The 15287-nt window shown below is 53.9% G+C and overlaps 1 protein-coding gene across 2 annotated transcripts; it reads right to left on the reverse strand.

Moving 5' to 3' along the window:
• Nucleotides 1-1373: 1373 nt before the first annotated feature.
• TADA2B (transcriptional adaptor 2B) lies at nucleotides 1374-15281 on the reverse strand. Of its 2 annotated transcripts, none has more exons than XM_017539099.1 (2): nucleotides 15208-15281; nucleotides 1374-4892 (listed from the first exon to the last, which is right to left on the reverse strand). In XM_017539099.1, exons 1-2 carry the CDS (start codon nucleotides 15250-15252, stop codon nucleotides 3900-3902), a joined length of 1038 nt encoding a protein of 345 aa, XP_017394588.1. In that variant the 5' UTR covers nucleotides 15253-15281; the 3' UTR covers nucleotides 1374-3899. The 2 variants fall into 2 exon arrangements, with proteins under 2 accessions (XP_017394588.1, XP_017394587.1); XM_017539098.1 differs by having other exon boundaries at nucleotides 14983-15281.
• Between the last annotated feature and the right edge of the window lie 6 nt (nucleotides 15282-15287).

Genomic DNA, 15287 nt, shown 5'->3' on the forward strand with positions numbered 1-15287 from the left:
AATTAATTTTATGACTGTTTGCAGTTTCCTCCCTTTTCAGCTACAACTGCAATTGCTAAAAAGCACTTGACATAAAACCTGGAGGCAATATTGCTTAATGTGGCAGAATATTTTTTTGCACTGAGTTTCAGTCATCCACAGTCAACACTATAGGTTGGGTATCATGTGAAATGCCGAGAACCAGAAGTGTCTCAAATTTAGGGGTTTTTTTCCTTCAGATTTTGGAATGTAGCTGAGCATGGCTTAACCACAGGGATGTGTTCTGAGAAATGTGTCATCAGGCAGTTTCTTCCTGCGAACACCACGAGTACCTAAAAAACACAGGTGGTGTCGTCTGCCCCACACCTAAGCTGTATGGCACAGCCTGCTGCTCCTAGACTGTAGAGCATGTTATTGGACTGATACCGTCCGGAACTGTTGACACAGTGATACCTGTGTATCTGAACATGCCTCAACATAGAAAAAAAGGTACAGTGAAAATAAGAGTTCTAATATGCAGTCCCTCATTGACTGAAACCAGATTCCCTGCTTGACTATTTGCATTATACTACCGGTTAAGTATCCCCAATCCCAAAATCCAAAATGCTATAGGCCAGGCATCGTGGCTCACGCCTGTAATCCCAGCACTTTCAGAGGCCAAGGTGGGCGGATCACCTAAGGTCAGGAGACCAGCCTGACCAACGCAGAGAAACCCTGTCTCTACTAAAAATACAAAAAAATTAGCAGGGCGTGGTGGTACGTGCCTGTAATCCCAGCTACTTGGGAGGCTGAGGCAGGAGGATCACTTGAACCCGGGAGGCGGAGGTTGCACCATTCATTGCACTCCAGCCTGGACAACAAGAGCAAAACTCTTAAAAAAAAAAAAAAAATGCTCTGAATGAACATATTGAATGTCATGGCAGTGTTCAAAGTTTCAGATTTTCAGCACTTCAAATTCCTACTCAACCTGTAACAGGAAAATGTCTTTTAATTAAATACATATTTGCAGTAGACATTGAAGTAGTTACTGGCCTTAGCATAGCTGCAGCATGGGTCAGGTGTATGTGTGGACAGTCAAAACCAGGACTGGAGCTCTCAGGCATATGGAAGCCAGCCTGGCTCCCTGAAAGACTCAGACTCACTTCGCTTTCTCTGGCTGTTCTGCTGCTTTGGAGGAGGAGAGCAGCTGGCATGAAAGGGTTTTTGCTTAAGAGAAAGCAACTTTATAATTTTCTGGAGGAAAAACTCCTTTGATACAAAGTACCAAACTGAAGTATGTCACGTGACAGTCTGTATCTGTGTTTGAACTGTGGCTCACCCCCAAAAGTCTGTGTGGCTTTGAGAAGACACCAAAGAGGTTCCGAATGAGCGGTAAGAAGCAAACAGTGACACACTTTTGTTCTCAACTTGTTTAATATGGAAAAGGGTAATCAAAATGGTGTTGCTGTTTTTAATACATTCTTGGAATGTTGGCCATTCAGACAGCAATGAAGAGTTATCCAGCTTTTTTGACTCAAAGATCGTTTGCTTAGATTTTAACAAGACCTAATTCCATGGGATTATGGTAGCTGATTTGTCATGAGAATCAAATATAAATGTGGAGGCTCTGAGCTGCCGACAGAGGTTAGGACCTAAGGACTACCATGACAGGAACAGTCGATGGGCTAAGCAGCAGCCAATCACATGACCATTCCCTTGGAACAAAGGGTTAATACTTTAACATAAATTAATTATACATTCATATGGTGTTTTAAAACAGTCAAGCCTAAATAAATTCTTCATACCATCAAAAAGATATACATACTAGAAACCTGCTTCAGCAGTTTTTCGTTTGACAGCTCTTGGCCTGGGCCATACACATTGACAGGGATCATCTGCTGCTTCAAGCTTCATATAAGTCTGGCAATCATTTAATATAAAAATAAGGCTAAATTTAAAACCTCACCAAACTAGGATCCTGGTGTTGTAGAAAATCAGGGAGATACCAGAATAGCTAAAACCCGTGGTTCTCAAGCGAGCTTACATCCAGTCACCTGGAGGGCTTGTGAAAACAAAACAGCTTGCTTGCACCCCAGTTTGATTCAGAAGGCCAGGTGGGGCCTGCATGTCTGCATTTCTAGCAAGTTCCTAGGGGCTGCTGCTGCTGGGCCAGGAACCCCCCTTTGAGAACCAGTGGGGCTAAGACAACTGTAAAAACAGCACCGTCTCCAACACTGTTCAGTGGTAGACAACATGAGCTTTCTGTCATCTGCATTTATTCTGCAGGGGACAATGTGGAGGTGGCCCTCATGATACCACTGCTCAGTACTTTATTGTGAAAAGAGAAGTTGTGGGCTTAGCTAAAAGGGAGCACTTCTCTGTCGGCATGCAATATACTTTACAACTAAAGCCATGTACAATATATTTGAAATGTTTTAGTTAATGCTGAAAATTTTACCCTAAGGGACCGAAGGATGTAAAAAGAAAGGAAAAGGCACAATAATTAAGTCATCCTTAGAAATGATGAGGTTTTCTTTCTTTCAAATAACTTCACTTTAATGTAAATTCAAGCCCAAACATTCTGGGAGGTAAACGGTCTCCTGGTACCTACAGGGCCCGAGAGGCAAGTGAACCTCCTGGAAGAGTTGAGTGCTGGAGTCTGGGCACCCCACATTTAAAGCAGGGTCTTGGACCGGAGAACCCTGAGCAGCCGGAAGACGAAAGACTTCCTCAAGGTTCAGGTGGAAGGTACCGTGGACATCCTTGAAAGAGGGCCCCAGAGAAGATCTTGTAGGCAGGGCTGGGAAGAAGCCATTTCTGAGTGTGATTCAAGACAGTGAACAGAGAGCAGCTCAAGGCTCGGGGGAACCACCTGGGTTCCCTCGTGCTCCACCAGAACTGCCACCAGCCAACTGGTCAGATGGCTCTGGCATGGGCCTGGCAACACACTTAAAGATGCTTAGCTGGGAGGGCGTGCTCATATTTTCAGTGGAAAGGTACTTGCAACTGAAGAAAATCCTGAGGAAGCTGATGCCAGAATCCAGAACTCTTAGCTTTGAACTTTTTACAATGGGTTCTTCCAAGTGAAATGCGCTGCACGTCTAAAAGCAGCAATGACCAGCCGTGAAAATGGGTTGAGAGGTCCTGGCGGTCCACGTGTCTTGCGCACCTCCCGCTAACGTGCTTTCCCATGGAAGCCCGCCCGAGGCCCACGGCTCTATCCAAAGTGAACCAGCAGGTTCTGGCCATACTCAAAGGAGGCGCAGGGTCAGCTTTGGGATTTGGGAACTGCACGCTCAACCTGCTGCCACCAGTAGTCAAGTGGAAGGTCATGTGGTCGCTGTGTTCAACCAACAGATTCCTCTTCGGTTCCCAAGGCAACGCCAGCCTGTTGTCCTCTGGCCTGATGTTCCTCATCTGCTACACAGCAGGAGTCTGGGCTCAAGCTGCCCCCATGTAAAGTGCCGTGTGCCCGGGGCTGCACTGGGGTCAGCTGTGGGCAGCATGGGCTCAGAAAAGGGGAGCCTGCAGGCAGCCCCACCTGAGAAGAGCTTGTGTCACCAGGAGATCGCTGCTGGCTTGTCGGTCCAGCAGGAAAACACTGCCCCTGTACCCCACAATAGCTTTTGTACCCAAAGGGAAGAACACTCACAAAATAAAAGGAAGTTCTCCAATCTCAAAATAAGCTCCAAACTGAACAGGTAAAGGCTGAGCATCCGCTCAGTGTGTGACTTGCAGGACTAAGTTAAAATGGACACATTTGCTTCCCCCATGATCCAATATAAGACTGTCACTATTGCTTCTTTCAGAGGACCATGAAAAGAATTTATATCTTAAAAAAGGAACTCAATTTGTTTAAAATAGAGCAACAAGTCCCCTCCCCCAAGTCATTTTGGCTGGCGCGCTGTCTGGGCATCATGGACTTTCAAAGCATCTCAGCTTCAAGACGCATCCCTGGAGATCCATCCGCTTTCTGTGAGGAAATTCAAAATCCTTTTCTTTAGGACTTTGTCAAGGTAGCTAGGAAGGCGGCTTTTGGAGGGGATTCCCTGCCGCTTCTGGAGGTGGTCTTTAATTATAATAGTCTTCACAGTCACGTAGCGGGCTGGACTCAAGTTTAAAGAGCTGCAGAGCACCTTCTCACGATCCGACAGGAGTTCGAAGCCCGGAAGGTTCTCGATGGCCGCGAACTCGCCGTCTTTGCTGTCCTCCTTTCCCCGCTTGGAGCCCGCTAGGTTCTTGTTCTCCTTCCTCTTCTCCCGTTTGTGCCGCGCGGCCTCGTACTCTGCCGACTCTTCCATCTTGGTGATGCCGTTTCGCCGGTACCGCTGCAGCTCTCGGATCTTGGCCCTGAGCATTTTTTCTTTGTGCATGTTTTCAAATAGGTCATCAAACTCCTTGCATGACATGAACTGGTACAGAGGCCTTAGCTTCAGGCGCAGCTCCTTCTCCTCCTTGGTGATCTTGCGCTTCAGTGCCTTTTCCTTCTCCTTCTTGTCCTTCCCCAGGAAGGCTGGCACCAGATTGTAGTCACGAGCGATGTTCTTCCGCCGCTGTCTCTCTTTCAGCTTCCGCACGTACATGTCCACGTGCGCGCGCTTCAGCTCAATCTCCACATCGTCGTCGTCATAGTTGACCGAGAGCCCACTGATGAGCGTCTCAGCATCCTGGTCATACTCAATCTCGTAGTCGTCCCGCAGGGGCATGTAGCCCAGCTGCTGCTGCTCAGCCACGGAGATGTCCAGTGGGGGCAGGGGGGTGGTGAGGCTGGGTGAGAGGGGGCCCCCACTGGGACAGGTGTGATCTGTCACGCGGTTAGGGATGGTGTCTGGGATGCAGGCCTTCCCCAGGTTCCCGTGGATGTACATGCTCACGTAATGCTCCATCACCTCTTGGGGAGTCCTCGAAGCACCGACGTGGGCAGCCATATCTTCCTACGATGACAAAGGGCAGAGTTACTTCCAACATCAGAGTGTGAGATTTGGGTTCTGCACAGATTCTCTTAACGATTTGACAAAGGCTGACCCAGAGCACTTCCTACGGCACTGTTACCCACCCTCCCCAAAGGCACTCAGTCACTCTCTCTTGTGAGCTGGCCTCGGGAGAGATGAGGTGTTGGAAGCAACAGCAGTGACTTTGTACATGAAGTAGTGAAGACCCAGAGAAGTGTAAGCTCTTGGGGTGAGCTGGTGGCAGAGCTGAGGCCAGAACCCCTGGCTAAGGTCGGGACTTTGTTCTCATTCCCCACCTGGGACAAGAGGAGCCCCCCGGTACTGCCATTTGCCCCCCCATAAAACCTGCACTCTCGGGGGCTATCTGAACACCGCAGGACACACGTGGGCAGGCCAGGGATTGCCTGCACCAGCCTCATTCAGACTAGAAAACGGGCTTGTCCCAGGGTGTGAGGGCAGGCCGAGTCCAGGGCAAGGGTGCTGTCTGCAGGAGGGGACCCCATTCTACCATGTTGCCACCTCCTGAAATAGAAAGGGCCAGGACACATCTGTGACACTTGTCCTGGCCACACACCCGTCCTGGCCTTCGTGACAGGGGGCTAGCGTGGCCCTTTCCCAGGCAGTGACTGCAGGTGATGGGCACGGCTCTTCAAAGGGGCAGGCCTTCATTTTAGCACCTTCCATGGTTAAGCAGCTGGCCAGGAGTCTGCCACCGGCTGAAAGCATTCATCATTCCTACAAGAGGGCAACCCATAAATATAAGGTTGAATGGGAGGAAACTGTGTAACTCCCTCAATCTTTCCCTTCTGCTGAGAGGCCTCTTCCTCAGTCAACCGCTAAAGCCACTTCAGAAAGTAACTGCCCAAAATGCGCACTCATTCCCTGGCCACCGCCTCTCAGCCACCCAGCCCCCACCTGCGCCTCCCTCTGCCCGCCAGCGTGTGGGACCAGTGCTGTAGCTCTGCCTGCAGCACCGCCAAAGGCCCAGCTGGGACCGGAGAGACCCGCCAGCCCACCCAAGCTGATGACTGACTAGGAGCTGGCATCTGGGAGAGAAGCGCTCTGGGCTCCAGGAATGGATCCCACAGCTGGGGCTTCCTTTGGCACACAGGCCCGGAGCCAAGGTGCTGGGACCCCCCCATCCCTCACCCCCTGCCACCTTGGGGCCAGGGATCCCCAGGACTGTGACTACCGAAGGCAGTGCCAAAACCCAACTGCGGGGCATCTGAGAATCTTAAAAGGCACAAGAGCTAAAAGTTGAAAAAAAAAAACCAAAAGATCTGGTGTATGGGGACAATGACTGCTGCTTTTAGAAACAACACTATTTACTGCAAATCTGTTCATTTTATTTCCTCTGGAAACATTTGGCCTAAAACGCAATACCAAATCACAACTGTCTCCAGCATTTACCGCCACTCTGTGACCTAGGCTAGTCACTGACGATCTCTGAGCCTCGGGCCTGTCGCTGCCAGCAGAGGAGACACATGCAGCCCCACACACCTCACATGGGTGGGAAAAGGCTTCAGGCCTGGAGTGGGCCCCACATAGCAAGCCGAGTCCCCTCTCGTGGAGCAGCTGGGGCAGAGGCTACCAGGAGCTCATACTCTTCCCCACCCCACCTAGGGGTCAGGGAACCCCAGGATCTGCACTGGCCTCTGAGACAGGTAACTACAGGCCATATCTACCTAATGGAAAAACAGTCCCTGACACCCACCCTTTAGGAAGGAAAGGGTCCTGTTGGGTGGAAACCGAGGATGAACATCCCGGGGTGCCTGAAGGGTGGGAAAGGCCACCCCAGCACCTCATGTCTGTGCTTCCCCCCCACGGGCGGGCAGCAAGGGCAGAGTCAGCCTTGGCCTGTGCGCCTCTCCCGCCCTCAGCACCAGCTTCTGTCCGAGGCTGCAGAGGGGCTGCTGCATACACACCCGGTTCAGAGGCCAGTTCCCAGGTGCCTCCAACGGGTGCTGCACTAGGTTCCCAGGCACGTGAGGCTAGGTGTCCACCTTGTCCCAGAGGCTCTGTGCTGCCAGGTCGCTTACCCAAGGCTACAAGGTGAGTCACTGGGGACCCCTGGCATTGGCCCTCGTCTCTCAAGCAGGGAGAGGCCTGCAAGACTTCTCACTTGCAGAGATTTTTTAAAAATATACTTACCTGGCAAATTTTCAAGTTAGCAACATCAGGTCAGCCTCCAAAATCCTTCCAAAATCTGGAAGTCTGGGAGCACGAAGGAGCCAGCATCAGCCAGCCTCAGTACACCCTGCAGGGTCTACAGCTCTGTCCTTGGCCCCTGCCTCGCACCTCTCAGGAGCTTCCCAGGGCCCCGCGAGACACTGCAGGCCTAGCAGCACCCACCCTGCTGGAAGTGCCCTTCACTCCTAGTGCCCAGGCTCAGGGCCAGGGCCCACCTGGTAGGGCGGTGAGGAGGCAGGTGCGGCCACAGCATGCCCTCCACCTCGGCAGCTTTCCCTAGTGCTGGACACCGCCCGCTTCCCTCCCGCAGCTCCCGTTTATCCCTCAAGAGCAGGTTGCCAGGTCCAGGAAGCCTCCAGTGACCCCCCAGGGCTGGGCTCAAATCTGTTCCATCACTTGCTATCCTCTCAGCTTGTTTCCTCACCTACCAGCCCATCTATTGCAGGTTTTGCCAATGAAATTTAAAACTACAGCAGATAAGTGCATCTACACCCATCATTCCAAGTCCTCGAGTCATTTCCCACGGGGGAGGAGTGTTGTTACAGCCTTTGGTTTTCAGATAAGGAAAGTAAACCTGCTGGTGAGCCCCTGCCAAGGGCCCGAAGCCAGTGAATGCTGAGCCTCTTCAACACCAGGCAGTGTGGCCAGGAGCCTGCGCCCGTCACCACACGCCCCCACCGTCTCACGATGCAGCGCACACCAGGAGGGGGTCCTAGATGCTTCCTGATGCCGTGATAAGAGGCAGAGCAAAGCTGGACCATTGGGCTTCTGCTCTTCTTTCTGTAACAACCATGTTTGAGAGGTTGGGGTCAGGCCACAGCTGGGCTGACCATGCCCGGCGATGTGCAGTGAAGCACAGGTCTTTCACGCAGCCAGCACTATGCCTGAGGCTCCCTGCAGGCTCCAGGGAGCATCTCCTGTCCTGGTCGATGCTGCAAAGCCCTGTGACCCTGCTGTCCCTCGGTGGCCCCAATGCTGTCCTTTCCTAAACCCTATTTGGACTGTGAAGGATGAGGCAGAGGACAGCTCATCCCGGCCCCAGGCTGGGCTTCTTCCCCTGGTGGTCTGGGGCCAGGTGTTGGGATGGAGGCGTGTGCTACATCTCCAAAGGGAGGCCCAGCTCCAGCTCCTTTTTCTTCAAATGAAGAAGCCTCAAAAAGCCAGGAAGCCGGGAAGGCCCAGTTCCCCAGGGACCTGGGTGTAAGGGAGGGGATCCTGCCAGGGAAGGGCGTTCTGTGGGCAGAGACCTTAACGAGCAGCTGGACACACTGGGTTGCCCCTGCAGGGCCAGGAGGAAACAAAATCCGTGGGGCAGGGGACTGGACTATGTCCTAAAGGACAGGGGGGAACCACCGGCCCCATAGACAGAGCAGGTAAGAAACACATTAGCCGCAGGCCACAGACAGCAGCATTTCCCATCTGCACAGGTCAGAGAGCCCTGACAAGTCGCCTGCCTGGCCGTCACCTGCCACCCAGGCCACCAGCCCCTCTTAGGAGCTCCAAGTCCTGCCTCCATGTCCCATGGGCTCCCGGCTGACTAGGCTGTCCTCATCACCTCCCACAGCCAAGTCACTCCAGCACCTCCAGTCTCTCAGCCTCAGACACTGGGCCAACTACGGCCACCTGCAGCTGGCGACAGGACAGAGTGGCAAGGCAGGCATGAACGCCAACAGCCCTTGGGGTTGGCACACCAGCTCAGTCATGGCCATGCAGCGGCCCCAGCTCTTCCCTCTTCCAGCCTTGTCTGTCACCTTTAAAGAGCTGACTTGAGGACACCGAGCCACCCTGTCTCCTCCCAGCTCAGCAGGCATGTACCTCTGATCCCAGAGGCTGGGGACTCATTGGCTTTGCAGCCCACACTGTCCCTGGCCACTGCCCCCAGCCTTTTCCAATGGGAAGCCCTGTAAGCCTCAGTTCTAGGTCTCTGAACTCAGACCTTAGTGACTTAGACTTGTCACTGGCCCTCAAGGTGACTGACACCTTCAGGTCAGGTAAGGTTACCTGTGACAGAAAATTAAAAAGTGGCATTCTCACTGTGGAAAACAGCAGGGCGGTTCCTCAAAAATCACAAAGCCAGGTGCAAGGGCTCTGCCTAATCCCAGGACTTTGAGGGGGCTGAGGCAGGAGGTTCCATTGAGCTCAGAAGTTCAAGACCAGCCTGGACAACACGGCAAGACGCTGTCTCTACAAATAATTTAGAAATTAGGCAGCTGATGTGCCTGTAACCCCAACTACTTGAGAGGCTGAGGTCGGAGGATCACTTGAGCCCAGGTCAAGACTGCAGTGAGCCATGACTGTGCCACTGCACTCTAGCCTGGGTGACAGAGTGAAACCCTGTCTTTAAAAAAAAAAAAAAAATTACACACAGAACCTAATCTAGCAATTCCACTTTTATTTACCCAGAAGAACTGAAAGTAGGACCTTGAAGCGATCCCTGAACACCATGTTCATAGCAAGCCTTATTCACATTTGCCAAGAGGTGGAGGCAACCCAATGTCTATCACAGATGCGTGATAAGCACATTCTGCCACACGGATGACAAGGACCGTTCCACCATGAAAGCACGGCTGGCCTCGAGGGCATGATGCGAAGTGGAAAACACCAGCGGAAAAGGACAAATGCTGCAGGATCCCACTCATATGAGGTCCCTAGCGCCACAGATGGGAAGTAGAATGGGGGTGCCAAGGGCTGCGGAAGGGGGAGGGGGTGAGTGTTGAATGGGGAGAGTTTCAGTCTGGCAAGATGAGAAAGTTCTGGAGGTGACTGGCGGTGGCTGCACAACACTGAGAGTGGACTTCATGCTTCCAGACTTGGACACTTAAAAACCGTTCCAATGGTAAATTTTATGTCACACATATTGTATCACAATACAAATAAATATATTTTAAAATAATTTTGAAGTTTTATAAAGTGACAGACATGTCTTACCACTCTACCCCAGTGGTTCTTAAGTGGGGTCCCAGGGTGGTCGCATCAGCAGCACCCAGAAAGTTGTTAGAAATGCAGCTTCTCAGCCCCACCCCGACTCAGCAGCTTAGGGGTAGGGGTGACTCATTGTGAGCCAACCTCCTGGGTGTCCCGCTGCAGGCTGGAGTTGCTGGAGACCCCCCTCTGCACGCCCTGCCCCTCCCGGCCACTCTCCCATCCTGGCTATCCCCCACCCTCCAGCCCATCCTTAATGGCGATCCCTAGAACCCCATCAGGACGCTCAGGGGCTGGGGCTGACGCACCGGAGGCTTCTGCCCTAGGGAGGAAGGTAAGGCCCCCCTTCCCATGGTTCCCAACCGCGCCTCACAGCTCTCTGGGGTTCTTTCCATCCATCCAAATTTCCAGACCTCGGCCTCAGAGGTGACAATCCAGCAGATCTAGGGGGACCCCTGGGAATCCCAGGGATCCTGCAGCATGGTTGGTGCACCAACGAAACAGATGGTTCTAGGCATGGAGTCAGAAGCCCTGGGTTCAAATTCCACATTCCCACATCACCCACAGTTGTTTCCTCATTTATAAAAGTGGGGAGCATCGCCTGGCGCGGTGGCTCACGCCTGTAATCCCAGCACTTTGGGAGGCCAAGGCAGGCGGATCACAAGGACAGGAGATTGAGACTAGCCTGGCCAACATGATGACATCCTGTCTCTACTAAAAATACAAAAAAATTAGCTAGGCATGGTGGTGCACGCCTGTAGTCCCAGCAACTTGGGAAGCTGAGGCAGGAGAATCACTTAAACCCAGGAGGCGGAGGTTGCAGTGAGCCAAGATCGTACTCCAGCCTGGCGATAGAGCAAGACCCGGTCTCAAAAAAATAAATAAATAAAAATAAAAATAAAAAAAAAATGCAGGAAGCATCTGTCCCAGGGATTATGGGGCAGGAAGGCAGTGAGGGGTGTGTCACAGCACCTGCTCAGGGCCTGGTACTGGCGAGCAGATCCTGGATGATCACAGAGCCTCAGCCGGCTTCAAACCCCAGTCACGCTCTTGTACCTGGCACCCAGGGCTTTTCACAAGCTTCCACCATCACCCCAAGCTGGCTTTTGCCTGGCCCTGAATACACCAGACTCTTAAAACACAAAACCCTTTGTTCCTCCACACTCTCCTCTACCTGCACAGCCATTTCATGTCCCCTCTGCAGGACATCCTGAGGCCCCGTTGTCCACACAGCACCTGCCAGGTGAGCCAGCCATCTTACTCCCAGCCCATTCTCACCACAGGGGCTGGGCTATTCCAGTCCCTAAGGCAGTGCCACCTGAATGAATGAGAGAATGAATGCATGCACGAGGCAGTGATCACCTACGTATCTGGCCTTCTTCCGCCTCCTGGGTGTCTACCATGATCTCGAAGGGTGCAGCTCTACTCAGGACACCCCACCTGGCTCCAGGAAAGAGCGTTGATGTGTGTGCACGAAGCCCTCCATGGTTCACAGAGAACTTCTCACACTCATTTGAACCCCACTTCTCCGCCAAAGCCCTCCTGACCACCCCTACAGCGGAGCACTGGCCCTCCTCAAGCTCCTCAGTGTCAGTCCAGTTTCTTTGACGGCTCTGGCTCCTCTGCCACAGCTGCAACTTGCCCTTAGCTGTCACTTGTGTTTGTGCTCCTGTGCTCCAGCAGGGCCTGCAGCCTCTAACTTTTGGAATCCTGCACAGACCCATCACAAACCAGCCATCTAGGGACACCAAACCCTGCTGATCTGACTCTGGGTCACCACCTGCCAACTCTACTCCATTGTAGCCAAGGTCCTTTAACCCATTCTCTCTGGCCCTCGCTAACAAACACACACGCCAGCACACAGGCTGTCCCCAAGCCCCAAGTGTCACTGTTAACCCTGCTCAGCTGTATGCCATTCCCTTCAGGCCCCATGCCCCAGCCCTGGTACAAAGTGTGACCACAATGCTGCCAGATTTGGCCACAACCCACCCTCTCCCATGAATCCCACATGAGGGAATACAACCCCCAGGCCCGGTGTCACCATTTGCCATCTGAAAGTAGAACTGAACAGGCCTCATCTTTCTTCACATCACTGTCCCCAACCCCCACACCATCTCTTTCCACACTCACCCTCACAGCTCACGAACCCAGGCCCTCCCCCACACTAATCTCCAGTGAATCAGGTCAAGTCCTTCCAGTCTATCCACTCCTGCAGTGGCACCGATGGCCTCCCAGCCTCTGACCCACATTGCTTAATGCTCTTGCACAGAATGGGTTAGGGCCCAGGCTTTGGAGTCACACAGGCCTGCGTTCATTCCTGGTTCTATCACATGAAATGCCACGGAACCCTGGACAAGGTGCTTAGTTTCCTAGTGCTGCTGTTCTTCAACTGTAAGGGTAAGAACCAGCCCTGGGGCTGCTATGAAGATGCCACAAGACCTATACGAGAAGAGCCTAGCCCACAGTGGGCAGAGGCTAAATATGTGGAAGCGGGACACGCCAGCTCTGTGCACACAGCTGGATGCGCGCTCAGAAGAGCAGCACCCATCTCAGAGCTGCAGAAGAGCCTCAGAGGAGGAAAAGTGAAGTCCAGGGGGGAAAGCAACGAGGTTCTGCCGGGGAGGTGGCAGCTCGACGGCACTCCGGGGGTGGTCACAGGCCAGCGCACCCCCTGTGCCTTGGCTGCAATGCAGGCTCTCAGGCCTCGCCCTGACCTCACGCTGGTGCGGTGGAGAAGGCCCTGACCGCAGCCTAGCCAGGCCCTCTGTGCACCAGGCCCAAGCCCCATGCATCCCCTTCCTCTCCTGGCTCTGTCTCCTCTAACAGCTGAGTCAGAATCTGCATTTGAACCAGCTCCCACGCGATCTGTGTGCACATTAGTTTGGAAAGTATTATTTTCCAAAAGAGGCCGCTCCACTTCCAACCTGGTTTCTTCCAAAACCACGTCAATGGTTTCGATGCCGGGGTCTTGTGTTTTGTGGATTTTCCCCAGTGCCACAGGGAAGGCAGTGCAGCCAGTGTAGTTAAGAGAACAGGCTCTGAAGTCAAACTGGTCTGTCCAAAGCCAACTGCCCACGGCCGTAGGGAAAATTTCATGACATACGCACAGATAGGCCAGCAAGGCTCTCCGCCTCCTTAGCTGCTAACGTAGAGACAAGTGCTGGGACGGTGAAGGGAAGGGCCCTCTGAGGCACTGATATTTAAGTGGAAAGATCAATCCTGGGCCATGATTCGGGGGAAGGGCACTCTAGGTAGAAGAAATAGAAAACGATCAAGGAAGGTAACAGATGAGATGTCATTGCTCAACACTTCTAAGGCCATGCAGGCTGTAGAGTTTAATCAAAGTAAAAGCCACTGAGGCCGGTGTCAGGCGAAGCTTGCTCTGGTTACGGTGTGTGGAATGGGGTACCAGGGAATAATGAACAAGGAGGCTCCAAAAGCCGTCAAGGCGAGAAGGAAACATCAGCCGCGACTACGGCCGTTTAAGTGGTTCGCTCTGGAGGTATTGTGAGGAGACTGCTGATCAACTGGATCAGGAACTTAGTGGAACAAGGAACTAAGGGCTACTTCGAGAGGGCACTGAGAGCAGGTAGGACACAGGGAGGAGGCTGGACATGGAGGCGGCTGGACATGCAGGCCTGGTGCTAGGGAAGAGCTCTGGGCCTAGGACCAAGTCCATACCTCACTTTAAGCTACCTGAACGCAAGGATGAGGCCTTTGCGTTCCTTCAGAGTCCTCCGCCACTGCAGAATCTGCACAGAACACATGCTCGGTGCATATCCACAAAGCATGGAAGGACAAGGTGGGAAAGTTTCTGAAAAACGGCCATCGCAATGCTGGGAGCCATTAGGTAAGGATTCAGAAAGAAGCATCTTTTCTAAGGAGCTGGGAGGAGAACCAAGATTCCAGGCTTCAGAATGGGTATGTGAGGCGGCCCCGAAGACTCTGTCAGGAAAGGAAAGCAAAAGGCAATCAAAGCAGCCCAGGCAGGACTGCTGGAGAGGCGGCAGCGAGCTGGATGCTGTTCCGAAAAGCAGGCACGTGGCGGAGCAGGGGAAGGCTCTGGAAAGCTAAGGGCGCCAGGGGTGTCTCACTCCCCTCCTTCTCAGGGTGCCTGGCATGGCCACATGTGGTGGTTATGAGTGGGAATACAGCTAGAGATTTTCTCCTTTCCAACACGGATGCAAGCTTCCAGAGTGGAAGGAGAGCTGAGGAACCGCCCAGACAGAACAACCGTGTTCCTCTCTCAAGGACAGAGCCTAGCACACGATGTTGCCAGCCTAAGTGGATCCAGTCCAGTTCTCACCGCGCCCCCCACAGAGCCGTCCCTACAGAAACCTCAGAGGTAAAGAGCAAAAGCCCCAGGCCAGACCCCTTTCTTCATTATTTACTGACCACTCGACCCATGCCGTGGGTGTTGTGGGGACCCAAGCACAAACCAGGCACGCTGCCCACAAAGAATCTGTGCATTGGCGGACCACACAGGGCACATGCAGACAATGACAGAGAGCGAACGGGGCCGCACCAGAGACCCCGAGACGAGCCGCGGGGTGCCCGCCTTTCTCCTTCCCTGGTGCTCCTGGGGCTGTCGAGTCTGTGGGCCTGACTGCCTCCACGAACTCAGGTAAGACACCGCGTCTTGCCCAGCGTCTACACTCGGCAAACGCCTGTGACGGCGTCCCTGCAGACGGGGGAAATGGCTCTGCTGTCAGCGGCCCGCGTTCAAAGCCCCGCTTGGCCCCGTCCCGGCTGTGTGACCTTGGGCGCGCCACAGCCTCTCTGAGCGTAGGTTCCGACAGGTGCCCGACTGTACAGCGGCAGCGTCGCCCTCCCCACCTCCGGGGCCTTCCGGGGTGCGGAGCGAGCGAGCAGGGCCGGAGCTGCCTGTGCGCCCGATTACTGGCGAGGCGCGGGCCTTCCTGCGCCCTAGCCGGGGCCCGGCCCCCGTCGCGCCGCTCACCCAGTTTCCGAAGCCGAACTGCTCGATGGCGTCCAGCAGCAGCTGCTCCTCGCGGCTGGTCCAGCCGCCCTCGGCCTCGGGCCCCCAGAGCGTGAAGCGCCCGCCGTCCACCAGCTGGTAGCCGTGGTAGCGGCGGTGGTGGCCGATCTCGGCGCCGGCCGAGAAGCACTCGGGGCACAGCTCGATGTCCTGGCACTCGGTGCAGCGGAAGCGCAGCGGGCTCACCTCGGCCAGGCAGTACACGCAGTACTTCTTCCCCAGCTCCGCCATCTTCCCCCGCTCGCCGCCCGCCGCCCGGCCCGCCG

The sequence above is a fragment of the Cebus imitator genome, unplaced genomic scaffold (genome assembly GCF_001604975.1).
Source record: "Cebus imitator isolate Cc_AM_T3 unplaced genomic scaffold, Cebus_imitator-1.0 Scaffold117, whole genome shotgun sequence".
NCBI classification, from domain to species: domain Eukaryota; kingdom Metazoa; phylum Chordata; class Mammalia; order Primates; family Cebidae; genus Cebus; species Cebus imitator.

What these genes read in the sequence shown, in the direction of transcription:
- TADA2B (XM_017539098.1), bottom strand. Translation starts at nt 15,252, where the DNA reads ATGGCGGAGCTGGGGAAGAAGTACTGCGTGTACTGCCTGGCCGAGGTG. An exon ending in AGTTCGGCTTCGGAAACTGG is followed by an intron (nt 4,893 to 14,982) that starts GTGAGCGGCGCG and finishes TTGTCATCGTAG; the next exon opens with GAAGATATGGCTGCCCACGT.